Source organism: Oncorhynchus clarkii, chromosome 20 (assembly GCF_045791955.1).
Source record: "Oncorhynchus clarkii lewisi isolate Uvic-CL-2024 chromosome 20, UVic_Ocla_1.0, whole genome shotgun sequence".
Lineage (NCBI taxonomy): Eukaryota > Metazoa > Chordata > Actinopteri > Salmoniformes > Salmonidae > Oncorhynchus > Oncorhynchus clarkii.
The window spans coordinates 56,714,231-56,742,081 of record NC_092166.1 but is presented as its reverse complement, the minus strand read 5'-3'; the positions used below and the strand labels follow the sequence as shown (position 1 = coordinate 56,742,081).

At 42.7% G+C, this 27,851-nt stretch overlaps 1 protein-coding gene across 2 annotated transcripts; it reads right to left on the bottom strand.

The window, feature by feature from the left end:
• Positions 1–1,370: 1,370 nt before the first annotated feature.
• Positions 1,371–23,868, bottom strand: LOC139376551 (phosphodiesterase 6C, cGMP-specific, cone, alpha prime). 2 transcript variants are annotated; one of them, XM_071119278.1, is made up of 22 exons: positions 23,301–23,868; positions 21,752–21,904; positions 11,734–11,823; positions 11,312–11,452; positions 11,105–11,179; positions 10,898–10,965; positions 10,700–10,766; positions 10,527–10,574; positions 10,175–10,324; positions 9,927–10,070; positions 9,620–9,685; positions 9,354–9,500; positions 8,795–8,902; positions 7,355–7,464; positions 7,135–7,222; positions 6,481–6,581; positions 6,260–6,367; positions 6,064–6,127; positions 5,838–5,912; positions 5,640–5,723; positions 5,244–5,388; positions 1,371–2,286 (listed from the first exon to the last, which is right to left on the bottom strand). In XM_071119278.1, the coding sequence occupies exons 1-22, from the start codon at positions 23,766–23,768 to the stop codon at positions 2,237–2,239; spliced, it is 2,550 nt and encodes an 849-aa protein (XP_070975379.1). In that variant the 5' UTR covers positions 23,769–23,868; the 3' UTR covers positions 1,371–2,236. The 2 variants fall into 2 exon arrangements, with proteins under 2 accessions (XP_070975379.1, XP_070975380.1); XM_071119279.1 differs by having other exon boundaries at positions 2,117–2,283.
• Positions 23,869–27,851: the final 3,983 nt, after the last annotated feature.

The following is a 27,851-nucleotide window of genomic DNA, read 5'->3' as shown; positions in this document are numbered from 1 at the left end:
TTTTGCTTTGAATTGTCCTTGATTGAAAAGTGTACACTGTCTTACATACTATATGTGTTATATAGTTAATGCAGTATACTGTTTAAAAAAAAGTGCTCTATAACGGCTGTATATGATGCCACGGGATGATATTGATCAGGAAACACCTCATGCAGGCATCGCTCAAGGTGATTACTCAAAGTGCGTCAAAGTGCATTGGTCTCGACAGCAACGCAATTGGCTGAGCTTCTTTTCCCAGGGCTAATCCAGCTTTATAGGGTAATCTCCATGCACGATACAGGAGTCATGAGGACTGTCTACCCCAAAGTGTTTCAAGTTAGTCCTGCGTCTACTGTATATCAATGTGCTATTCCATTTCAAGGGTAGTGGGTAACATTTTTCAAGTCAGTGGGCAAGTTTAAAGAATGTGACAAGAATCCCACAAGACTTTGATGAATGCCTTTTATTTTGTTAACATGTTACATCTTATGACACGTACATACAGTAGAATTCGTTTCATCAGACATCAAATGTCAAAATTCTAATCTCTCAATGATAACGCAATAGAATTAGTAGATATACATGTTGTGTCCTTTAAACGTACGCGCAGAATAGATTGCTTCTCATACTGTTCGCCTTATCCCATTGTGGAGCCCAAACCCAAGCAGCCTGCCCTGCCCAGCACCTATAGGAACAGAAATTCAGAGAATCCATTTAAGATGAAGAGTGGCTGTCAAAGCCACCCTCATTGGATTACTGCTCTTGATTGATTTTCCATTGATTTAGTGAGGGCACGTTGCATAAGCAAGGGAGTCAAACTTTGCCTGCCCTGTGTTTCCTGCTTAGGGCAACTCACGGATGTCTCTGCAGATGTCTTGGCCACCTGTTACAGTAGGTCAAAAGGAGATTGCTTGGTAGGATTTTTCTTTATGGAAATCCCGTTGCAATTCACTTTCTCATTGTTGCTTAAATTAATTTTACACCGGTCATCAAATAAGCCTCAAATGGTCAAACAAAGAGAAGAGGAACTTTGGTCTGACTGAGGCCACATTGCAGGCTTGTCCCCCATCAAACAAACATGGTGCCTTTCACTCACAGTAGATACAAGACTTCGGTAGCCTGCTTTATCTACAGTAAGTAGGGTATTTAAAGTTTCAAGCTGTGCAGATCTCAAAAGCCGACTGACAAGTAAACTCAATCCCATCAAATCATCTTATGATCAGGTACCTGGAGATATTTACAACGCTGATGGAGCCTTACCAAGGATTGCCTCCTAATAGCAAGCACAACAATTTGGGGGGGATTGTAGGTTTCATTTTCACATATTTTACATTTATGTGATGAACTACTTTTCTTTGGAGCATAAACATGATACAGAAGCATCATCTCAATTTTTTTTTTAAAGATGATTGAATTGCAATTTATGACACCAATATATTATTGTCATATATATTACATTTTCAAGTTATTGGGGGAAATTGAGTTTAAAATTGAACACAAAGTTTGCAATGGATACCTGATGCTCAAATGTGACTTCGAAACATATTAGTTCATACAATCTAAAGACTTAGGCTTTGAACTGACTCAGCTCCACTCGTAAAATACATGAAGTAGAAAATCTCTGACAATCAAAAAATATATACTTTTGCATATCAACATAAATGCAACCTCACACGGCTCAGGAGTGTGTACACATTTTGAGCATTGCTATTATATTAGCCCTCGGGTAAAGTCAATTGTCATTTGCTAAAAACAAGTTTCAAGTTTGAGAAGTTTGAGTTTTTCCTGTTCTAATAAAACAGCTCAGTTATAAAAGTTTGTCCACTGAACCTGTCCCCCTAATATCTTTATGGATCATCAGAGTATGGATACAAATGTACAGGGAGATATTTCCCAAAACAGAATACATGTCTAAATATATTAAATACAGTATATGCCATTTGACAGATGTTAAGATGTAATGTTTGTTTCATTACTTGGATTATGTTAGTTGTCGATAAAGTCGTACCTATAGTTATCTGCGAAAGGTAAGCTCTACTTTAAGTGCGCTGTCAAGATATGGTAATGCATCAGCTGCGGGTACATCTGCAATGAGTGTGTCGATCCATCAGGATTGGCTTATCAAGTCCTGAGAATGAGGGGAAGTGATTAAGTCAGTCCACACAGGGACATATCTTCACACGGTCTCCCCACTGACTGCTTGCTGCGCCCAGGGATCCTCTGCCACACGGCCGGGACTGGGGCACAATCCAGGAGGTTAGGCGATGGTGCAGGTCTTGGACTTTCCAACCTCTGCTGCCTCCTCTACTGTTCAAACAGAAAGCAGGACAGCAAGGCAGCAAGCAGCAACAACATACACGACAAGACAAATCAAATTTTTAGATTGATTTGTGTTTATAGCAAGACAGCAAGCAGCAAGATAAAGAGTAAGAAGGTGGTCTTAGTTTGTTGATAACTTAACTGAGGTAACTTCAGGGGCGGACTGGCCATCTGGCATTTTGGGCAAATGCCAGATGGGCCGGTCCGTTTTCAGCCCTGTCTGACATGTTTAGCCCAGGCCTGTCTAAAAAATGGTCCGGTGGCCTGCTGTGCCACTGGTGGCTTGGCATCTGTGTGCATGGACAAGCTTTAGGCACTGTGTCTAAAAGAATGGTATGCTATTTACCGGTGTTGCTATTTCTTGGGAGATTGTACAATAGTGTTTCTTGCAGGGTTGGGTCCATTCTGCAAATAGCCCTTTAATTCTAATTCAATTGTTGAATTAGAATTGAATTCGAATTGGCCAAAATAGAATATAATTTATATCAAAGTGGCAATCAGCACTTGAAACAATAGCAAAGCGTACACCCCACCCCTGTTATGGTAAAAAGCTGAGGGATGGGCCTGGAGAAATGTTACCACTCTGAAATTCATTAACAGAGCTATGGATGCAAGGACTGACCATCTATGATATCACAAATATACTTTTAACCATGTTTTGAGGCTATGCAGTGTTTGTTACATTTACTTTGTTTACAGACATTGGATTAAAGCAAGCTTATATTTTGGTTTCAGACAGTTGAACTAAACTCATAAGGCTTATAAGTTATATTCTTCAAGAATCAATGGGTATATATAATTCATTTATAAGTCCACAAATGGTTGTAGCAACTGCAAATTTAATTCAATAAATATGTTATAGTGATGTATAGAAGACATTAACCATATCACTTTATTAAGCACCCTTTGGGGGATTCAAAAAAAGTATGTGGACACCTGCTCTCCGAACATCTCATTCCAAAATCATGGTCATTAATATGGAGCTGGTTCCCCCGTTGCTGCTATAACAGCCTCCACTCTTCTGGGAAGGCTTTCCACTAGATGTTGGAACATTGCTGCTGAGACCTGCTTCTATTCAGCCACAAGAGCATTAGTGAGGTCGGCACTGATTTTGGGCGATTAGGCCTGGCTCGCAGTCGGCATACCAATTAATACCAAAATGTGCTCGATGGGGTTGAGGTCAGGGCTCTGTGCAGGCCAGTCAAGTTCTTCCACATCGAACTCGACAAACCGTTTCTGTATGGACTTTGCTTTGTGCACGGGGGCATTGTCATGCTGAAACAGGAAAGGGCCTTCCCCAAACTGTTGCCGCAAAGTTGGAAACACAGAATCGTCTAGAATGTGATTGTATGCTGCCGCGTTAAGATTTCCCTTCACTGGAACTAAGGGGCCTAGCCCGAACCCTTAAAAACAGCCCCAGACCATTATTCCTCCTCCATCAAACTTGACAGTTGGCAGTATGCGTTTGGGCAGGTAGCATTCTCCTGGCATCCGCCAAAGCCAGATTCGTCCGTCGGACTGCCAGATGGTGAAGCTTGATTCATCACCCCAGAGACCGCGTTTCCACTGCTCCAGTCCAATGGCGGCGAGCTTTACACCACTCCAGCCGACAGCTTGGCATTGTGCATGGTGATCTTAGGCATGTGTGCGGCTGCTCGGCCATGGAAACGCATTTCATAAAGCTCCCGGCGAACAGTTCTTGTGCTGAAGTTGCTTCCAGAGGCCATTTGGAACTGAGGACAGATGCTTTTTACACGCTCCATGCTTCAGCACTCGGCAATCCAGTTCTGTGAGCTTGTGTGGCCTACCACTTTGCGCCTGAGCCATTGTTGCTTCTAGACGTTTCCACTTCACAATAACAGCACTTACAGTTGACCTGGGTAGGAAATGTGGTATCCTATGATAGTGCCTCGTTGAAAGTCACTGAGCTATTCAGTAAGTCCATTCTACTGCAAAAGTTTGTCTATGGAGATTGCATGGCTGTGTGCTAGATTTTTTTACACTTGTCAGCAACGGGTGTGGTTGAAATAGCCGAATCCACTAATTTGAAGGGGTGTCCACATACTTTTGTAAATATAGTGTATCTTATCTTATACAAATGTTTTAAAAAATTGAGTGCACATACACTGAGTGCACAAAACATTAGGAATATGTGCTCTTTCCATGACGTAGACTAACCAAGTGAATCCAGGTGAAATCTTTGAACCCTATTGAGGTCACTTGTTAAATCCACTTCAATCAGTGTAGATGAAGGGAAGGAGACAGGTTAAAGAAGGTTTTTTAAACCTTGAGACAATTGAGACATGGATTGTGCATGTGTGCCATTCAGAGGGTGATTGAGGCGGCAGGTAGCCTAGTGGTTAGAGTGTTGGGCAAGTAACTGAAAGGTTGCTGAATTGAATCCCTGAGCTGACAACGTCAAAATATGTTGTTCTGCCCCTGAACAAGGCAGTTAACCCACTATTTCCTGGTAGGCCGTCATTGTAAATAGGAATTTGTTCTTATTAACTGACTTGCCTACTAAAATAAAAAAAAATGGGCAAGATAAAGATTTAAGTGTCAGATGCACTGTTTTGAGTGTGTCAAGAACTGCAATTCTGCTGGGTTTTTCATGCTCAACAGTTTCCCTTGTGTATCAAGAATGGTCCCCCACCCAATGGACATCCAGCCAACTTGACACAACTGTGGGGAGCATTGGAGTCAACGTGGGCCAGCAACCCTGTGGAACATCCCTTTACGAGTCCATGCCCAGATTAATTAAGGCTGTTCTGAGGGCAAATGGGGTTGCAACTCAATATTAGGAAGGTGTTCCTAATGTTTTGTGTACACTCTTGTTACATTCAATTCAAAATAGAATTTCAATTCATGGGTCGAATTGAATTTCATTCAAAATTGACTCCAACCCTGATTTCTTGGCTGAGACCTGACTGTATTTCAAAAGTTACCTGCTGGTGCTTCAAGCTTCTTTTTCTCTTCTTCAATGGCCGCCATCTTGGCGGCGTGGATGTCGGCCAGCTCTTTCCAGTTCTTTAGGTTGTTGTTCAGCCCATCAAACATTGGGGTGATCTCTACGTGGAACCTCGAGAATTCCTGCACACAAGTAGGCCCCATTATTGCAAGCATTCTCGTGCTCGGGACTGTCACTCAACCTGACACATTCCTCACAGTGCAAAAACATTGATTCATGATTCATTGAAACATGATTCCGTTTTCAAAAACAATTGATAGAACATTATACCCAATGACAAATAACACAAGCTGAGTTCTTTCTAATCATCAGATTCCAATGAATTAAGACACAAAACAGGGCTTTGTTGAGCTTCAACCAGCCAGGCAGTTACCTTGTATACGAACGCACACACAAACTGAATGAAACCGCACTGCATCTTGGGTAACTCCGCTGCACAGTTTCTGTCCATCATGGGCTGAGGATCAATGAAATTAATGGGGAAGATCAACTCAAACAGAGAACTAACAAAAATGTGTGATTACTCTATAAACATATAGTAAAGAAACAGCGGTTTTCTTCACAAACTCACAATGGGTTGCTGATCGAGAACGGACCTTTCCAAGTCACCTTGCTCCCAGAACTCAGCTGCGACCATTAGAGCCACCTAGGAGGTAGATCATTCATAGAAAAGATTGTGTCAGTACTAATTTAAACATCAGAGCATCCTGTGGTCTATATTGTCTTGAGGAAATTGGGATATATTTCTTTGCTGTGTTGTTTTGTTTCATGACATGGTGGACAGAAATAGTATCCACCTTGCTCTGGACCTCCCATGGTTTGGTGATGGCAGACAAGTCACAACCTGTCATCATCATGGCCCTGATACACAAGAAGGTTATATTGTTATATTAATTCATATTATGTAAGAAACCGAGAACTGCGACAATGTGCACAACTGCCTCAAGTGTAGTAAATCCCTGAGATGGAGGAAAGAATAACATTCCTACTCACATGATAATTTCCTTCCTGATGGCGTTGTTGGAAATGTGCTCGATTTTGTCCTTCTCGGTTTCCATTGGCTCAGTGGCGTTCACAATATTCTGGAACATTGTTCTTTTTCTGGGGGCCAGACCAACAGTCAAGTTAGAACATTGCACACATGAAAAGTGATACTGATTCAGTATATTTAAAAGCAGCTATATCAGAGACCATAACAATTGTTAAAAACCCACTTGAAGTACAAAGCCAGATCAGTGGCAATGATGCAGACGTCAAACAAGTGCTGTACAGTCTCAAACTGGCGCTTCTGGAGATTCACAAAAATGTTCAGGCTCTGAAGGGGGAGTAGAGAAAAAGGTAAGAATTCAACTCCCACAATTACCTTGTATGCAAACGCGTGGCCAAAAGTAGTGCACTATGTAGGGGTAGCGGGTAGCATAGCTTTGCCATGCTTGCTTTGCTCTGACTTCCCTTATTTTGCTCTGCTCTGCCTTGCATGCTACCTCAGGGAGTGACGCCCCTGCCCCACGCGAACCTCGGGCTCAGCTGGCTCCGGCTGACAGCACCCGGTTAGGGCACCCACCCAGGGTTAAAGGAAAATATAGGGTAGACTGGGCTCTCAAACCCTGGTATGCAGCCAGTCTAGGAGATGGACAACTCCAATTACAAAGCCACAAGTCCTCAACGGCTGGCAAGGCGGACACAGGAGTCCTATCTCCCAAACGTCTGGAAAGGTGGATGAAGGCGGCAACTGATAACTGGCAAAATTGTATGCACTCACTAACTGTAAGTCGCTCTGGATAAGAGCGTTTGCTAAATTACTCAAATGTAATAGGGAACAGGGTGCCATTTTGGCCACAGCCGTAACAGGAGTCGGGGTCTCGAACCTCCTCAGCCATGAGCGTCTTGCTATATTCCAGATGGTGCCTCTCCATGATGGAGGATCCGTGCAGTTTGGCTAAAGGCGATCCACTCCTACAGGTCAGAGAGAGCGGTAACACAATCATTAGACCCCAAACAACACCTTCCAAACCAAGAACAGACAACTAAACAGTGATTATTTAGGGAGTGGTTTGAGTGCTCATAGGTAAACAGAGGGGGTCTTACTTTGTCTGGTATAAGTTGTTGGTCCCCCTGTGGTCAATATCGTGGCAGAATGCAGCAGCCACCATGGCAAAGGCATCCAGGTCAGAGTAATATTTCCTCAGCCTGCCTGTCTGAAGAAGCAAAAGGGTGGTCTGATTCATTATCAAACAAAATGGGAGGGGTGGGGTGATCCACTATCGAACAAAATGGATGTGTCAGGTGATAGGTCAATTATCATTAGTGGGCAGCCTTTGGTTGGCATCATCAATGTTTCTCTAAATAAATAGGACCTTTGAACTACTCTTCTTTTGGTGATTGAATGTCCAGATATTCTGCACAATCTACACTTAGCCATGTACAGTGCAGTGAAAAGTATTTGCCCCATTTCTCATTTTCTCTACTTTTGCATATTTTTTAAATACAGAATGTTATTAGATCTTCAACCAAAACCGACTATTAGGTGAAGTGACCCTGAGTGAACAAATAACACAACAATTACATATTTATTTCAGAAACAAAGTTATGCAACACCCAATGCCCCCCTTACACTGGTTGTGCCACCTTATGCTGCAATGACTCCAACCAAAGGCATAGTGGTGCCCAAGTCGTCCAAAAAGGTATACTTTTGACTCATCTGTCCATAGAACTTCCTTTCAAGAGTCTTGATGATCATCCAGGTGCTTTTCGACAAACTTGAGTCAACGTTTTGGACATTATGTCTGGCGAAAACCAAGCACTGCATTCCACAATAACAACCTTATACCAACAGTCAAGCATGGTGGTGGTAGTGTGATGGTTTGGGGATTCTTTGCTGCCTCAGGACCTGGATGACTTGCCTTAATAGAAGGAACCATGAATTCTGCTCTGTGTCAGAGAATTCTACAGGAGAATGTCAGGCCATCCGTCTGTGAGCTGAAGCTGAAGTGCAGCTGGGTCATGCAGCAAGATCCAAAACACACAATCAAGTCCACATGAAAATGGTTAAAAAGTAACAAATGTGAAGTTTTGCAATGGCCTAGTGAAAGTCCAGACCTAATCACAATTGAGATTTTGTGGCAGGACTAGAAACGACTAATTCATGCTTGAAAACCCACAAATGTCGCTGAGTTAAAGCAGTTCTGCATGGAAGAGTGGGCCAAAATTCCTCCACAGCGATGTGAGAGACTGATCAACAACTACATGAAGCATTTGGTTGCAGTCATTGCGGTTAAAGGTGGCACAAACAGTTATTGAGTTATTGTAAGGGGGCAATTACTTTTTCACCCAGGGGAATTGGGTTAAAAATGTTTAAAAAATGAACTTTTTTTGGTGAACTCAGGTTCCCTTTATTTAATATTACATTTCGGTTGAAGATCTGATAACAGTATCAAAAATATGAACAAATTGAGAAAATCAGAAAGGGGGAAAATAATTGTTCATGGCACTGTAGGTATCAGGTGGTATAGGAGTAGAGGGACTCACCTGTAGAAGACAGAACATGGTCTGGCCCACATTGAAGCCGTGTCTCCAGTTGTGGTAGGTGATGTCACGGTAACCTTTCCGGACAGTGTACATCCATCGGGTCAGGGTCTGGTTGTACATGTGGAGAGGAAACAATTAGCCATGACTTTACTAATGATCTATATCAGTGGTTCCCAACCTTTTTCGGTTACATTACCACCAACAGAATGTTTCTCTGCCCGGAGTACCCCTGAAGTACCCTCTCATGTGCATTTTACCAGTAGGCCTATGGTCTCATGAGTCTTCTCAAGTAGTGGATGGTCCTAGTGCCCCTGGTTGGGAACCACTGCTCTATTTGACCAAACCAGTAGGACATGGCCTTGTATTTGGAAAACGTTAGGCTCAACAAAATAAATTAGATACCAAAAAGGCAAAAGCTTTGTTAATATATTGAGTCATGTACAGTACATACATTGCATGCATTCTGTGGACACGTAATGTATAATGCTGAGGTCACAACAAAATAAATACCTTTGAAATGAATATGATTGTTTTACTAGCCAGGGGCTTCATGACTGACCTCTGCGGGCACTTTGAACTTCTCCACCACGTTCAGCTCAAAGAAGCAGCGAATTCCACACATGATAAGGCCGTGCTCTGTCACAGGGAAGTCACTGAAGGAGAACAGCAGCAGGTCTACGTCTATGGCCACGGGGCAGTTCGATCTCTACAGAAGGGCAAAATAATAGCCATATATTTATTGATTGATCATTCAAACACCACTCTGGGCTACATTATCACTGTGTCTCTACCCACTTTCACTGACAGTCTTATACATGGTCTTACCAAGAGCTTGTACATCTCTTTCTGGTCACAGTCCTCTGGTTCGGCATCAAACTTCTCCTTTGTGTTCTGTGGAAAGAGAAAAGGGTGAAATAAAAAAAACATGAGCTGGCGCACACCCAGAGAAAACAATTTTATGTAGAGGTCCTGACTAATGGCAGATACACTATGAGCTATACAAATAAGGAGAGTCGCACACTAATTCTGTTTATATTTATTTGTATTTTTATAGCTTAAAGAGAAAAGCGTATCAAAGGTTTGTCCCATGAGGCTAGTTTCATCTATGAATCTAACATGTCTCAGGTCTCACCAGGATACTCTGCATTTCAGTGTTAGTGCATCTGCTCTGACACATGAGCATCTCCTGGGCGATGTCCTTTCTCCACTCCATCCTGTTCAGTCTGTCGTACGTGTCGCAGTTGAGCACCGACCATCCCAGGAACTGAGTGAGGGCCTGGAACAATGCAGACAGGCATTTACCACCTCATACATTCACATGTAACTCATGACAGAATTTATGAGGGAAGTGGTTGATATGACTGATGTCTATGCACTCACCTCAGTGATCTGTTCGTCGTGCTCATCGAATGGTTTACCATCTTTCCTGTTGAAGAAAGTGGCAATACCCACGATTTCTTCCTTTTTGTTGACGATGGGAAGGGACAAGACGTTCTTGATGACGAAACCTGTCTCATCCACAGCCTCTTTCTGAAAGACAAAACAGCATGAAGTTGATTTGCAAACACTTTGAGAATTATCCCTAGAATATTGCATTTTAGGAATACAACACCAATCTGAAGGCTGGTGGTCCTCTTCAAATAGCACGTGTTGCTGAGGACTCGATATATTGTAACACCAAGGTCATCCTATACCTAATACCATCCATCCAATTGGGGCCCAGACTCCTCACCTGGAAGGTGAAGTACTCATCAGCGGCAACATTCATCATGTTACAAATCTGCAGGGGAAGAAGAAGACCTATTTCAGTAAAATCTCTGTCTACAGTAGGCCCTACATGCTTGTGGATAGTATATTGTCTGTGGTTAATGTATGGACTACATGCACTCTTTCACATCAACTTACAAAGCCATTCTCAGAAACATAGGTGGGGAGCCCACTGACCAGGGCCCAGTGGTCAATAGGAGGTCCCCTGCATGGAACAGAGGGAGGGAGTAAGAGAGTGAGTGATAGATTTTGGTACTTTGAGACTTTTTTTGTGTTCATTCAGAGAGCATAATAATAATAATGAATGCTTTCTAACAAGAAGCTACTGGTATTTACGGTATGACTTTGATTTCCTCTTTGGGTCCTTCTAAGAGATAGTCAATAATCTTGTAGAAGATTACTTCCTGCAGACGCACAGAACAACAGTCACCGGCTGTGATTGTGCCATAGACAAGGCAGTAGAGGAAAGAGCAGAATGCTTGGCGAAAAATCATATCAAAGGAAAAAAAAAAAAAAAAAAAAAAAAAAAAAATCGGTCCTTACCCTTCCGTCGGGGGTCTTTGGTCCGCTGTATGGCGGTACGTCTCCCAGCTTCACTGGCCACTCATCGTAGAACTCCTGCATGAAGAGAGGGAAGACTTCAGTGTATCCATTTAGCAACCACAGAGGGAGCAGATCCAAAATGCCACCGATATCAAGACAGTGACAAAACAGCAATATGCCTCAGCATATTATACACTAGTAACAAACCTTCTCTTTGGTCATGTCCAAGAGGCCCACAGAGTATCTTTCACAATTGAGGTAGATTCTCACAGTGTACAGAGCTTTGTGGAACTGTCTCTCAATGTCTGTCAACTCTTCAAACACTTTGCTGGCAGACCACAGAAGTACCTAGTGAAACAAATGGAGAAAAATGAATCATTTTCTTTTGGGAAACTGTTATAATGGAATAACATGGCTTTACAGGAAACTTTAACTGATATGATGATATATTATGATGATCACTGATATATTACTGATATATTATACCACTCATCTTATCATCTTATTCTTGTGTCAGACACTAATAGAAAATTACCTTGGTGAACTGTGTCTTTGTATTCAAGGGCCAGCATGATTGACACAGTTGACGGACAGCTCATGTTGAATGATGGGGTTCACTGGATTCTTACCTGACTCCTCCTGGATTCCACGTTGAACATGTATGCAGTGTGATGCTGCAGGGCAATGACGTGTGCAAAGACCATGTACTTGTTCCAGAGCTGAAAACCAAATCCAATGAAATCAATCATCAGTACAGCAGACAGGCATTCATCTGAGGTGATGTCCAGACTACTGATGTCATACATCCCTCACACCGTGCTAACATTGAATATGCAGTATCGCCACTTCTCATGATCGAGAGAGAACCTAATAGTTTTGTGGCAGTATCAGTGTGGCTTTTAAACAGTTGAATTATATGGCAAAACAATTTGTTCCGCCTAAATAGACATACCAAAACATAATTACTTTTCATGAGTTGGTCATAAACAACAACTGGTAAAGTTGCATAGTTTTATAAAGGTCTGGAACTCATCTTCCTAGTAAAAATAGTTAATAATTGCTGTGGTGTACTCACTTTGTAGGACACAAGCTCAAGTACAGTATATGATTTTCTTCCTATTTAGAAAAAGTGGGGCATTAGGGCTTGAAATGACTGAAATGCTTTCTAAATATAGCAACAATCACATTATAAATGACTTAATGTAAGATTTCACGTTTCTTAGAACTGTAAAATAAATATGATTATACTTAGTGACAGTTAAAGGATTACTATTTTCCAGAAAATGTATCAAGTTTCTGTACCAGGTTAATTCAATAATAATTTGATAATGGCGCTGATGGAGATGGCCGTCATTTTACGATCCCGTAACTCTATGATTGAATTGTACTACACCGCTACACGCTTGTCGGATGTGGCAGGGCTTGCAAACTATTACAGACTACAAGCTGCCCAGTGACACATGCCTACCAGACGAGCTAAATTACTTCTATGCTCGCTCGAGGCAAGTAACACTGAAACATGCATGAGAGCACCAGCTGTTCCAGGTGACTGTGTGATCACGCTCTCCGTAACCGATGTGAGTAAGACCTTTAAACAGGTCAACATTCACAAGGCCGCAGGGCCAGACGGATTACCAGTACGTGTACTCCGAGCATGAGCTGACCAACTGGCAAGTGTCTTCACTGACAATTTCAACCTGTCCCTGACTGAGTCTGTAATACCAACATGTTTCAAGCAGACCACCATAGTCCCTGTGCCCAAGAACACTAAGGTAACCTGCCTAAATGATTACCGACCCGTAGCACTCATGTCTGTAGCCATGAAGTGCTTTGAAAGGCTGGTATAGGCTCATATCAACACCATCATTCCAGAAACCCTAGACCCACTCCAATTTGCGTACCTGCCCAACAGATCCGCAGATCACGCAGTCTCTATTGCACTCAACACTGCCCATTCCCACCTGGACAAAAGGAACACCTATGTGAGAATGCTATTCATTGACTACAGCTCAGCATTCAACACCATAGTGCCCTCAAAGCTCATCACTAAGCTAAGGACCCTGGGACTAAACACATCCCTCTGCAACTGGATCCTGGACTTCCTGATGGGCCACCACCAGATGGTGAGGGCAGGGAACAACACATCCGCTATGCTGATCCTCAACACGGGGGCCCCTCAGGGGTGCATGCTCAGTCCCCTACTGTACTCCCTGTTCACTCATGACTTCTTGGCCAGGCACGACTCCATCACCATCATCAAGTTTGCCGATGACACAGCAGTGTTAGGCCTGTCAACCGACAACGATGAGACAGTCTATAGGGAGGAGGTCAGAGACCTGGCCGTGTGGTGCCAGGACAACAACCTCTCCCTCAACGTGATTAAGACATAGAAAAAGGAGGACCGAGCACACCCCCATTCTCATCGACAGGGCTGCAGTGGAGCAGGTTGAGAGCTTCAAGTTCCTTGGCGTCCACATCACCAACAAACTAACAACAAACTAACAAGCACACCAAGACAGTCGTGAAGAGGGCACAAAAAAAACTATTCCCCCTCAGGTGACTGAAAAGATTTGGCATGGGTCCTCAGATCCTCAAAAGGTTCAACAGCTGCACCATCGAGAGCAACCTGACTTATTGGAATTATTGATATCAAAAATGTGTTTCTCCATTGAATCCCATGGGGAATTATCGATACCAAACATTCCTATAGGATTGTAGGATCTTGTCACCCCAATCAGAATCCTACTATAACATATTTTCTTAATTGAACCCATTAAATTATAGTTTGTTGTCATTTGTTTCAGTACAAAAAGCAACTGTTGTATATTAATTTCAGTTTTATTCACCACCACAATATGGGAGATATTCAAGGCTGTAAGTTCATTTACAGTCTGACCACCAATACAGTACACCTTTTTCAACAAACTCTCCAACACTCACTTTAGTTATTTGATATGATGCTTATTCATGCAACTTCTTGTCTTTGAATTAGACATTACAATATGACATACAATACTATAGACGATGTTACAATAACACGAGATGTTTGGGGAGTTTTCCCCTTAGAATGTACAGAATCTTTACATTCCTTATATGCAAATAAAAAGTAGAAGGAAAATAAATGTTTAGGTACAGTAGCACAAAGATAAGCATTTATTTCATTTTATATACAGTTGAAGTTGGAAGTTTACATACACCTTATCCAAATACGTTTAAACCAAGTTTTTCACAATTCCTGACATTTAATTCTCGTAAAAATTCCCTGTCTTAGGTCAGTTAGGATCACCACTTTATTTTAAGAATGTGAAATGTTAGAATAATAGTAGAGAGCATGATTTATTTCAGCTTTATTTCTTTCATCACATTCCCAGTGGGTCAGAAGTTTACATACACTCAATTAGTATTTGGCAGCATTGTCTTTAAATTGTTGAACTTGGGTCAAATGTTTCGGGTAGCCTTCCACAAGCTTCTCACAATAAGTTGGGTGAATTCTGGCCCATTCCTCCTGACAAAGCTGGTGTAACTGAGTCAGGTTTGTAGGCCTCCTTGCTGCACACGCTTTTTCAGTTCTGCCCACACATTTTCTATAGGATTGAGGTCAGGGCTTTGTGATGGCCACTCCAATACTTTGACTTTGTTGTCCTTGAGCCATTTTGCCACAACTTTGGAAGTATGCTTGGGGTCATTGTCCATTTGGAAGACCCATTTGCGACCAAGCTTTAACTGATGTCTTGAGATGTTTTTCAGCCTCAGCCTGGTGTGATCATAACAACATACAGGAACTCAAGTCCTTCTGTTCACCTGACTTAGAATTCCTCACAATCAAATGTCGACTGTATTATCTATCAAGGGAATTCTCTTCGATTATAATCACAGCCGTATATATTACCCCCCAAGCAGACACATCGATGGCCCTGAACAAACTTTATTTGACTCTATGCAAACTGGAAACCACATATCCTGAGGCTGCATTCATTGTAGCTGGGGATTTTAACAAGGCTAATCTGAAAACAAGACTCCCTAAATTGTATCAGCATGTCAATTGCGCAACCAGGGCTGGTAAAACTCTAGATCATTGTTATTCTAACTTCCGCGACGCATATAAGGCCTTCCCCTGCCCTCCTTTCGGAAAAGCTGACCACGACTCCATTTTGTTGCTCCCAGCCTACAGACAGAAATTAAAACAAGAAGCTCCCGCGCTCAGGTCTGTTCAACGCTGGTCCGACCAATCTGATTCCACGCTTCAAGACTGCTTCGATCACGTGGATTGGGATATGTTCCGCATTGTGTCCAACAACAACATTGACAGGGCCTCCCGGGTGGCGCAGTGGTTAAGGGCGCTGTACTGCAGCACCAGCTGTGCCACCAGAGACTCTGGGTTCGCGCCAAGGCTCTGTCATAACCGGCCGCGACCGGGAGGTCCAAGGGACGACGCACAATTGGACTAGCGTCGTCCGGGTTAGGGAGGGGTTGGATGCGCGCTGTGTTAAGAAGCAGTGCGGCTTGGTTGGGTTGTGTATCGGAGGACGCATGACTTTCAACCTTCGTCTCGCCCGAGCCTGTAAGGGAGTTGTAGTGATGAGAGCGATTGGATACCACGAAATTGGGGAGAAAACGGGGTAAAATATTACATTTAAAAAATAAACAACATTGACAAATACGCTGATTCGGTGAGCGAGTTCATTAGAAAGTGCATTGACGATGTTGTACCCATAGCAACGATTAAAACATTCCCAAACCAGAAACCGTGGATTGATGGCAGCGCGAACCACTGCTTTTAACCAGGGCAAGGTGACCGGAAACATGACCAAATACAAACAGTATTCGTAGGCTCAGACACAAGAGGTATGTGGCAGGGTCTACAGTCAATCACGGATTACAAAAAGAAAACCAGCCCCGTCGCGGACCAGGATGTCTTGCTCCCAGACAGACTAAATCACTTTTTTGCCCGCTTTGAGTGCCACTGACACGGCCTGCTACCAAAACCTGTGGACTCTCCTTCACTGCAGCCGAAGTGAGTAAAACATTTAAACGTGTTAACCCTCGCAAGGCTGCAGGCCCAGATGGCATCCCCAGCCGCGTCCTCAGAGCATGCGCAGACCAGCTGACTGGTGTGTTTACGGACATATTCAATCAATCCTTATCCCAGTCTGCTGTTCCCACATGCTTCAAGAGGGCCACCATTGTCCCTGTTCCCAAGAAAGCTAAGGTAACTGAGCTAAACGACTACCGCCCCGTAGCACTCACTTCCTTCATCATGAAGTGCTTTGAGAGACTAGTCAAGGACCATATCACCTCCACCCTACCTGACACTCTAGACCCACTTTAATTTGCTTACCGCCCAAATAGGTCCACAGATGACGCAATCGCAACCACACTGCACACTGCCCTAACCCATCTGGACAAGAGGAATACCTATGTGAGAATGCTGTTCATCGACTACAGCTCAGCATTTAACACCATAGTACCCTCCAAACTCGTCACCAAGCTCGAGACCCTGGGTCTCGACCCCGCCCTGTGCAACTGGGTACTGGACTTCCTGACGGGCCGCCCCCAGGTGGTGAGGGTAGGTAACAACATCTCCACCCCGCTGATCCTCAACACTGGGGCCCCACAAGGGTGCGTTCTGAGCCCTCTCCTGTACTCCCTGTTCACCCACGACTGGGTGGCCATGCACGCCTCCAACTCAATCATCAAGTTTGCGGACGACACTACAGTGGTAGGCTTGATTACCAACAACGACGAGACGGCCTACAAGGAGGAGGTGAGGGCCCTCGGAGTGTGGTGTCAGGAAAATAACCTCACACTCAACGTCAACAAAACAAAGGAGATGATTGTGGACTTCAGGAAACAGATGGAGCACCCCCCTATCCACATCTACGGGACAGTAGTGGAGAGGGTAGTAAGTTTTAAGTTCCTCGTCGTACACATCACGGACAAACTGAATTGGTTCACCCACACAGACAGCGTCGTGAAGAAGGCGCAGCAGCGCCTCTTCAACCTCAGGAGGCTGAAGAAATTCAGCTTGTCACCAAAAGCACTCATAAACTTTTACAGACACAATCGAGATCATCATGTCGGGCTGTATCACCGCCTGGTACGGCAGCTGTTCCGCCCACAACCGTAAGGCTCTCCAGAGGGTAGTGAGGTCTGCACAACGCATCACCGGGGGCAAACTACCTGCCCTCCAGGACACCTACACCACCCGATGTCACAGGAAGGCTATAAAGATCATCAAGGCCAACAACCACCCGAGCCACTGCCTGTTCACCCCGCTATCATCCAGAAGGCGAGGTCAGTCCAGGTGCATCAAAGCAGGGACCGAGAGACAGAAGCTGTTTTTCAATCTCAAGGCCATCAGACTGTTAAACAGCCACCACTAACGTTGAGTGGCTGCTGCCAACACACTGACTCAACTCAAGCCACTTTAATAATGGAAATTGATGTAAACATATATCACTAGCCACTTTAAACAATGCTACTTAATATAATGTTTACATACCCTACATTACTCATCGCATATGTATATGTATATACTGTACTCTATATAATCTACTGCATCTTTATGTAATACATGTATCACTAGTCACTTTAAACTATGCCATTTTGCTTACATACCCTACATTACTCATCTCATATGTATATACACTATACCCTATACCATCTACTCCATCTTGCCTATGCCGTTCTGTACCATCACTCATTCATATATCTTTATGTACATATTCTTTATCCCTTTACACTTGTGTGTGTGTATAAGGTAGTAGTTTTGGAATTGTTAGGTTAGATTACTCGTTGGTTATTCCTGCGTTGAACTAGAAGCACAAGCATTTCGCTACACTCGCATTAACATCTGCTAACCATGTGCATGTGACAAATACATTTGATTTGATTTGATTTTTGATTCATGACACCATCTATTTTGTGAAGTGCACCAGTCCCTCCTGCAGCAAAGCACCCCCACAATATGATGCTGCCACCCCCGTGCTTCACGGTTGGGATGGTGTTCTTCGGCTTGCAAGACTCTCCCTTTTTCCTCCAAAATATAGATGGTCATTATGGCCGAAGAGTTCTATTTTTGCTTCATCAGAACAACGGACATTTCTCCAAAAAGTACGATCTGTGTCCCCATGTGCAGATGCAAACCGTAGTCTGGCTTTTTTATGGCGGTTTTGGAGTAGTGGCTTCTTCCTTGCTGAGCGGCCTTTCAGTTTATGTCGATATAGGACTTGTTTTACTGTGAATATACAGTGCCTTGCGAAAGTATTCGGCCCCCTTGAACTTTGCGACCTTTTGCCACATTTCAGGCTTCAAACATAAAGATATAAAACTGTATTTTTTTGTGAAGAATCAACAACAAGTGGGACACAATCATGAAGTGGAACAACATTTATTGGATATTTCAAACTTTTTTAACAAATCAAAAACTGTAAAATTGGGCGTGCAAAATTATTCAGCCCCTTTACTTTCAGTGCAGCAAACTCTCTCCAGAAGTTCACTGAGGATCTCTGAATGATCCAATGTTGACCTAAATGACTAATGATGATAAATACAATCCACCTGTGTGTAATCAAGTCTCCGTATAAATGCACCTGCACTGTGATAGTCTCAGAGGTCCGTTAAAAGCGCAGAGAGCATCATGAAGAACAAGGAACACACCAGGCCGGTCCGAGATACTGTTGTGAAGAAGTTTAAAGCCGGATTTGGATACAAAAAGATTTCCCAAGCTTTAAATATCCCAAGGAGCACTGTGCAAGCGATAATATTGAAATGGAAGGAGTATCAGACCACTGCAAATCTACCAAGACCTGGCCGTCCCTCTAAACCTTCAGCTCATACAAGGAGAAGACTGATCAGAGATGCAGCCAAGAGGCCCATGATCACTCTGGATGAACTGCAGAGATCTACAGCTGAGGTGGGAGACTCTGTCCATAGGACAACAATCAGTCGTATTTTGCACAAATCTGGCCTTTATGGAAGAGTGGCAAGAAGAAAGCCATCCATAAAAGTGTTGTTTAAAGTTTGCCACAAGCCACCTGGGAGACACACCAAACATGTGGAAGAAGGTGCTCTGGTCAGATGAAACCAAAATTGAACTTTTTGGCAACAATGCAAAACGTTATGTTTGGCGTAAAAGCAACACAGCTGAACGCACCATCCCCACTGTCAAACATGGTGGTGGCAGCATCATGGTTTGGGCCTGCTTTTCTTCAGCAGGGACAGGGAAGATGGTTAAAATTGATGGGAAGATGGATGGAGCCAAATACAGGACCATTCTTGAAGAAAACCTGATGGAGTCTGCAAAAGACCTGAGACTGGGACGGAGATTTGTCTTCCAACAAGACAATGATCCAAAACATAAAGCAAAATCTACAATGGAATGGTTCAAAAATAAACATATCCAAGTGTTCGAATGGCCAGGTCAAAGTCCAGACCTGAATCCAATCGAGAATCTGTGGAAAGAACTGAAAACTGCTGTTCACAAATGCTCTCCATCCAACCTCACTGAGCTCGAGCTGTTTTGCAAGGAGGAATGGGAAAAAATGTCAGTCTCTCGATGTGCAAAACTGATAGAGACATACCCCAAGCGACTTACAGCTGTAATCGCAGCAAAAGGTGGCGCTACAAAGTATTAACTTAAAGGGGCTGAATAATTTTGCACGCCCAATTTTTCAGTTTTTGATTTGTTAAAAAAGTTGGAAATATCCAATAAATGTCGTTCCACTTCATGATTGTGTCCCACTTGTTGTTGATTCTTCACAAAAAAATACAGTTTTATATCTTTATGTTTGAAGCCTGAAATGTGGCAAAAGGTCGCAAAGTTCAAGGGGGCCGAATACTTTCGCAAGGCACTGTAGATACTTTTGTACCTGTTTCCTCCAGCATCTTTACAAGGTCCTTTGCTGTTGTTCTGGGATTGATTTGCACTTTTCGCACCAATGTTCATCTCTAGGAGACAGAACGCGTCTCCTTCCTGAGCGGAATGATGGCTGCGTGGTCCCATGGTGTTTATACTTGCGTACTATTGTTTGTGCAGATGAACGTGGTACCTTCAGGCGTATGGAAATTGCTCCAAAGGATGAACCAGACTTGTGGAGGTCTACAATTTTTTTGGAGGTCTTGACTGATTTCTTTAGATTTTCCCATGATGTCAAGCAAAGAGGCACTGAGTTTGAAGGTAGGACTTGAAATACATCCACGGGTACACCTCCAATTGACTCAAATGATGATCAGAAGCTTCTAAAGCCATGACATAATTTTCTGGAATTTTCCAAGCCGTTTAAAGGCACAGTCAACTTAGTGTATGTAAACTTCTGACCCACTGGAATTGTGATATCGTGAATTATAAGTGAAATAATCTGTCTGTAAACAATTGTTGGAAAAATGAATTGTGTCATGCACAAAGTAGATGTCCTAACCGACTTATCAAAACTATAGTTTGCTAACAAGAAATTTGTGGAGTGGTTGAAAAACGAGTTTTAATCACTCCAACCTAAGTGTATGTAAACTTCCAACTTCAACTGTATATTTGTCAGCTATGCATGCAAAAAAGGGAACACTCCCTTTGTCCTCTTTATGTTGGGATAGGGAGAGGGAAATAAAAAACCTGAAGATAATTGACTGGGTTCGAGCCCAGGCCGCGACCAGGAGGTCCATGGGCGATGCACAATTGGCCTAGCGTCGTCCGGGTTAGAGAGGGTTTGGCCAGTAGGGATATCCTTGTCTCATCGCGCATTAGCGACTCCTGTGGCGGGCCGGGTGCAGTGCACACTAACCAGGTCACCAGGTGCACGGTGTTTCCTCCGACACATTGGTGCGGCTGGCTTCCGGGTTGGATGCGCGCTGTGTTAAGAAGAAGTGCGGCTTGGTTTGATTGTGTTTCGGAGGAAGCATGGCTTTTGACCGTCTCTCCCGAGCCCGTACAGGAGTTGTAGCGATGAGACAAGATAGTAACTACTAACAATTGGATACCACGAAATTGGGGAGAAAATGGGTAAAAAAATATATATTTTTTAAGAGTGTAATGTAATGCCAGTCAACAAAATCAATAGAAATCATATAGGAGAAAAAAAACATTGAAATTCTACAGGATTCTGTGTGGCTCACTTGATAGAGCATAGCACTTCCAATGCCAGGTTTTTGGGTTCGATTCCCACGGGGGACCAGTATGAAAATGTTTGCACTCACTACTGTAAATCTCCCTGGATAAGATTATCTGCTAAATGACTAAAATGTAAATAGAAAAATCCTATCTGATTTTGGAACTAGTCCTATTGGATAAAGTCCTGTAGGATTTTATTTAGATTTCGTGTTTTTTTTATTTACATTAGTTGGGTTTTTTTGACTACGGAGATATGGGGCTTTCTGACACTATAAGACCCGGGACCCTACGACGTTCACAGAGCGATTTGTCCACCAAAATGTCTGACGGAATCGATCCAGAACCACCCAAATAGGGGACTTAACATCATGAATATTGATTACTGGGGTAATATAGGCTACACAGTATCTGTATATGTCATGTGCTGTGTGAATTGTGCTATTGTGTATTAATTGTACATTTAAAAAAAAAGTTATTCCCATAATTACTAACACGGAGAAACCTTTCTAAGACTGGTATTTTTCTTTTGAGAGCTCAGGACTTACTTCCTCGTCGGCTTTTGAGAATTCTTCGGCCCCAATTTTGTTTAGTGCCATTACAACACCAAGGCATTCTTTATCAGCCATGATGGGGTATGTGAGCATGTTTTTGGTTTTGTATCCTGTCTGCTTGTCCACAAAGTCACTGAAGCGGTTATTCTGGAAGTGAAAAAGAAAAGAGTATATTGGATCAAGACATTAGCTGCGTTCACACTGCAATAAAGCCCAGGGCTAACAGACTCCTTAGCCCTGGGCTAAGATAATGCCATGTGGAAAGGCCTATTGAGTACAAATAACAGTCGCTAGATTTAAAAAACGACCCCTGCTAGCTATGGTTTTTGCAGCCTGCACATAATGGAGGTCATGTAAATGGCCCAATTCTATAACCATTGTCTTAAAAGTAATAAAGATGATTTTCAATCAATGAAAATATCAAACGAGAAACATTATGGACATACACTGGCTAAAAAAAGCATAGATTAAACCCCTACTTGAATTCTGTAGTTAACTTATACATGTAATAAGGGTGTTCATCCAGTTATCTACAGTATGTTGACCAATTGCAAATACAGATTTGTTTTAGCTGGTTGGCATTTATTGTCATGAATCTTGTCCTGGAGGCAGCTCTGCAGAATGGTCACTAGCTGGCACAGCCACAAATGTAAACCTCACCCCAACCTTAACCACACTGCTTACACTAATGCCTAACCCTAACCTTACTGTAAATTATGTCCAAAAAGCACATTTTAGTTTAATGAATTTGTACGATATAGCCAATTTTGACTTTGCAGCTGGCCCATCTAGCAGAACTCGCTCAGTTTGCCTCCAGGGCAAAATTCATGACAATAAATGTCAACCTGCTTTCTCTTCAGTCGTCCATACTGTAACATCAACATCTTAGCAGTCATACAACTGGACATTTATGTTTTGAATATGATACAATATATTATCATGATGACTTGAATTAAATTATACAAATATATATAATACATTAATGTATTCAATTAGCAAATCAACCAGATAATGACACTTGTAGGGCTTTTGGAGGTAAAAGCAATTTTCTGCACTACACAGGGGAATAACAGCCATTAAAATCACAATTTTATTGTAGAAACTCAGTGGTCAACATTAACATTTAGAATGAACCCCTCATTCCATCATACTTGTAATTTCACGTATACTTGTTGAAGCTGACTTTACTGTAGACCTAATCAGACTAGGAAGTTTGCCTTGGTCAGACTTCTGGATAATCAAAACTATTAGGCAACACCTTCAAGAAATCCATCAAGTGAATTTAACAACAATAGCATGGGCTTACGCCTTCAGAGACATGCATGAACACTTTATATTTCTTTAACTATCTTTTCAAATCTGCATCAATTAAAATGTCTAACCTATGTGAGAAACAAAACACATTTTTAAGAATTTAGATCTGACACAAACAATTGTGTGTAAACTGCGACTGCTTTTGGACATGTTATGGGTGCTTTGGTGGCGCATGTACAATCTTTACACACACTTTGGCGGGTGGGCACCTGCTGACTTTGGCACTCACCTTGGTAACATCCGGAATGTTTTGCATCTTTTTGGAGTGTGCTGTGTATCCAACTACACCCATATCGATTGGAAACACAATCTCACCAGTGGGGTTGACAAGGTTCTCCTCAAATTTGGTGCTAGGGGTGACATTGAAGAGCATCGTTGTAAGCTCAGGTATTCCGTTTCTAGATCGAAGATCAAAGTAACTGCACCGGTCGGCGTTCAAAATCATGCAAACTCTCTGCAGGACCTTGTGCAATGCTTTTTCCATAACGATTTCTGATTGCATTTCTTTGACAAGGTCAAAAATGAGGTTGGCCTCCTGAATTTGGGAGACATCTTTGAACGAAGTCGGATCTTTGATCTCAAGATTTTCTGTGAATGCTGTCGAGATCAATTCGGGGCGCAACTTTTTATCAAAGTACTCTTTAGCGAACTGGGGATTGTTCTCCAGGTACTTTTCCACACTATCCTTGTCTCCCATTTTGAATTGTTTGCTTTTCCCTCCCTTCTCTTACAGACGCATCACACGGGAAAGTCGAAAGGGAAGTGTAAAAGGTGCTTAGTTAGTGGCCTCCGTTTGCGCCGACGTGCATCCTCTGCTGTGGTCCCAGACAAATCACCAAAACGTCCCGTACTATGCTACAAGCTGACTGAATGTGGTGGCTTACAGGCTGAAAGGATCAAAGTGTCCTCTAATTAATGTGACGTCATGAAATTAAAGCCCTTAAGCTTTCTTAACCTGCAAATCACAAACACAGATCATTTTATATTGGACAATCCAATCTGAGGCAAGGGAGGCAGGTTGTTGGAGCTCTATCTCTTACTGCAGCTGTGGTATAGAAAGTTCATTTTGGGACAAAATGGTTGACCCAGCAATAGACTATTTACCCAATTGGCCCACAGAGTAGGAAATATTTGGACAGTTGACCTTGAAGAACAATGCTTCAGTTCCCCACTATAGTTCCAAGCAAATATTCCAGCCGCAGAACTCTCTCACAGTGATGTATGTTTATAAGAATACCCTACGCTATATTTCCAGTCAAAGTGAAGCCAATTGAGTAATAGCATCAGTGAAGCAATTCCAAAAAGAGCTCAATTAAATCAGTTCCCTCTATAATGTTGTTGGGGTTCGTTCCTTGTTCCTTGTCAATCATTGGCTCATTGGTGAAATTAGCATTCTGACAATATCTTTAATTAATTCATTAAAAAAACTTTATTAATGCAATTGCAGACAGAAGTTGACAGCAGGAACATGCACATGTTTCCGAGTAAGTTCTGAAAAATATAAAAGGTCCCAAGTTATTTTATTAAACCCGAAGTCCAGCGCTTGTGATGTCACTGCATACGCCATTACCTTCTACTCATCAGACCAAGCCCATGCATACACAGCTATATAAACTTGCAAGAGAATTACAATAGTTCCAGTGTTTTCTAAGGCCTAGGCAATAAATGTCCACGCCCCAAAGTTGATATATTGTGGAATGTCTGACTAGTTTCTTATCTCCTACACTCCCCTGCAGAGTTCTGTCACAGTCACACATTTCTCAGAGGTGTCTCTTTATAAGAGGCAGAGAGACATGAAAACAACTGTGGAACAATACCAAATCTCTATAATGAAAATATATTGTTAATCTGTAGTCTAGGACCCCATAAATGTAAGGAGGGCGGGGTCTTATAACCCTCCCCTTCTTTTAATATAACATAAGCATAATCAATTATTATAATACATCAAACATTTGGTACAGCCCATATCATGACCACTAGGTGAACCCGACAATGAACCCAGCTCATTTTAGTCTTGGTATGGTTCAAGTGTGATAAACATACTGCAGAACAAAAAACACCTAGACATTATGTCCACAATTGTAATGGGATCACAATAATTTGGGATCAAATATGCTCTGAAAGCAAACATGTTGACATGAGTACCCTGATATCGGGGAATTTGTGCCATTCTGAATTTTTTTTTAGATTGTACTGGCGGCAGAGAAGTCAGGCGCAGGAAAGCAAAAACTGATTTACAACGGTGTTGTTTAATCAACATAAAACCACCGTCAACAGAACAATACATGAAATGTGTCAAACAAAACCCGGAAACAATTCCGGACAAGGACATGGGGGGGGGGGGGGGAACAGAGGGTTAAATACACAACATGTAATAGATGGAATTGGAACCAGGTGTGATGGAAGACAAGACAAAATCAATGGAAAATGAAAAGTGGATCGGCGATGGCTAGAAGGCTGGTGACGTCGACCGCCGAACGTCGCCCGAACAAGGAGAGAGAGGGACCAACTTCGGCGGAAGTCGTGACAACAATGTTGGTATAAGTATTTTATCTTAATTCTCTTAATCTCACTGTCCTCATAGGGCAATTTGGAAGCCTTGCTAAGTGAGGAAAATTAGAGATCTGATAAAGATGGTCCAAACAAAGGTGTGCTTTTATTAGATTGTCTGGCAAGACAGGACGGACAAAGTTCCCCTGTCTAATTTCACATGTGGGATTAAGACAGGCTCATGATGCGTTTACGGCATGGGTGGCAATAGGCGGCCGTCAAATCCGGCCTGTGAGTGTGTTTTTTTTCACCCCCTTTGCTATGAAGCCCTTAAATAAGATACAGTGGGGCAAAGTATTTAGTCAGCCACCAATTGTGCAACTTCTCCCACTTAAAAAGATGAGAGGCCTGTCATCGGTACACTTCAACTATGACAGACAAAATGAGAAAAAAAACTCACAGAAAATCACATTGTAGGATTTTTAATGAATTTGTTTGCAAATTATGGTGGAAAATAAGTATTTGGTCACCTACAAACAATCAAGATTTCTGGCTCTCACAGACCTGTAACTTATTCTTTAAGAGGCTCCTCTGTCCTCCACTTGTTACCTGTATTAATGGCACCTGTCCACAACCTCAAACAGTCACACTCCAAACTCCACTATGGCCAAGACCAAAGAGCTGTCAAAGGACACCAGAAACAAAATTGTAGACCTGCACCTGGCTGGGAAGACTGAATCTGTAATAGGTAAGCAGGTTGGTTTGAATAAATCATCTGTGGGAGAAATTATTAGGAAATGGAAGACATACAAGACCACTGATAATCTCCCTCGATCTGGGGCTCCACGCAAGATCTCACCCCGTGTGGTCAAAATGATCACAAAAACAATGAGCAAAAATCCCAGAACCACACGGGCGGACCTAGTGAATGACCTGCAGAGAGCTGGGACCAAAGTAACAAAGCCTACCATCAGTAACACACTACGCCGCCAGGGACTCAAATCCTGCAGTGCCAGACGTGTCCCCCTGCTTAAGCCAGTACATGTCCAGGCCCGTCTGAAGTTCGCTAGATGATCCAGAAGAAGATTGGGAGAATGTAATATGGTCAAATGAAACCAAAATAGAACTTTCTGGTAAAAACTCAACTTGCCGTGTTTGGAGGACAAAGAATGCTGAGTTGCATCCAAAGAACACCATACCTACTGTGAAGCATGGGGGTGGAAACATCATGCTTTGGGGCTGTTTTTCTGCAAAGGGACCAGGACGACTGATCTGTGTAGAGGAAAGAATGAATGGGGCCATGTATCGTGAGATTTTGAGTGAAAACCTCCTTCCATCAGCAAGGGCATTGAAGATGAAACGTGGCTGGGTCTTTCAGCATGACAATGATCCCAAACACACCGCCCGGGCAACGAAGGAGTGGCTTCGTAAGAAGCATTTCAAGGTCCTGGAGTGGCCTAGCCAGTCTCCAGATCTCAACCCCATAGAAAATCTTTGGAGGGAGTTGAAAGTCCGTGTTGCCCAGCAACAGCCCCAAAATATCACGCTCTAGAGGAGATCTGCGTGGGGGAATGTGCCAAAATACCAGCAACAGTGTGTGAAAACCTTGTGAAGACTTACAGAAAACGTTTGACCTCTGTCATTGCCAAAAAAGGGTATATAACAAAGTATTGAGATAAACTTTTGTTATTGACCAAATACTTATTTTCCACCATAATTTGCAAATAAATTCATAGAAAATCCTACAATGTGATTTCCTGGATTTGTTCTTCTCATTTTGTCTGTCATAGTTGAAGTGTAGCTATGATGAAAATTACAGGCCTCTCTCATCTTTTAAAGTGGGAGAACATGCACAATTGGTGGCTGACTAAATACTTTTTTGCCCCACTGTATGGTGCAACCAATTACCTTCAGAAGTCACATAATTAATTAAATAAAGTCCACCAGTGTGCAATCTAAGTGTCACATGATCTGTCACATGATCTCAGTATATATACACACATGTTCTGAAAGGCCCCAGAGTCTGCAACACCAATAAGCAAGGGGCACCACCAAGCAAGCGGCACCATGAAGACCAAGGAGCTCTCCAAACAGGTCAGGGACAAAGTTGTGGAGAAGTACAGATCAGGGTTGGGTTATAAAAAAATATCTTAAATATCTGCCAAGAGAGGGCCGCCCACCAAATCTCACGGACCAGGCAAGGAGGGCATTAATCAGAAAGGCAACAAAGAGACCAAAAATAACCCTGAAGGAGCTGCAAAGCTTCACAGTGGAGATTGGAGTATCTGTC

Bases quoted from the DNA above. Each gene is read 5' to 3' on its own strand.
- LOC139376551 (XM_071119278.1), bottom strand. From the start codon at position 23,768: ATGGGAGACAAGGATAGTGTGGAAAAGTACCTGGAGAACAATCCCCAG. The intron at 7,465-8,794 runs GTGAGTCCCTCT...TTGCTTCTTCAG, and splicing joins CCATGTTCTGTCTTCTACAG to ACAGGCAGGCTGAGGAAATA. The intron at 5,913-6,063 runs GTGGATACTATT...TCTACCTCCTAG, and splicing joins CATGGGAGGTCCAGAGCAAG to GTGGCTCTAATGGTCGCAGC.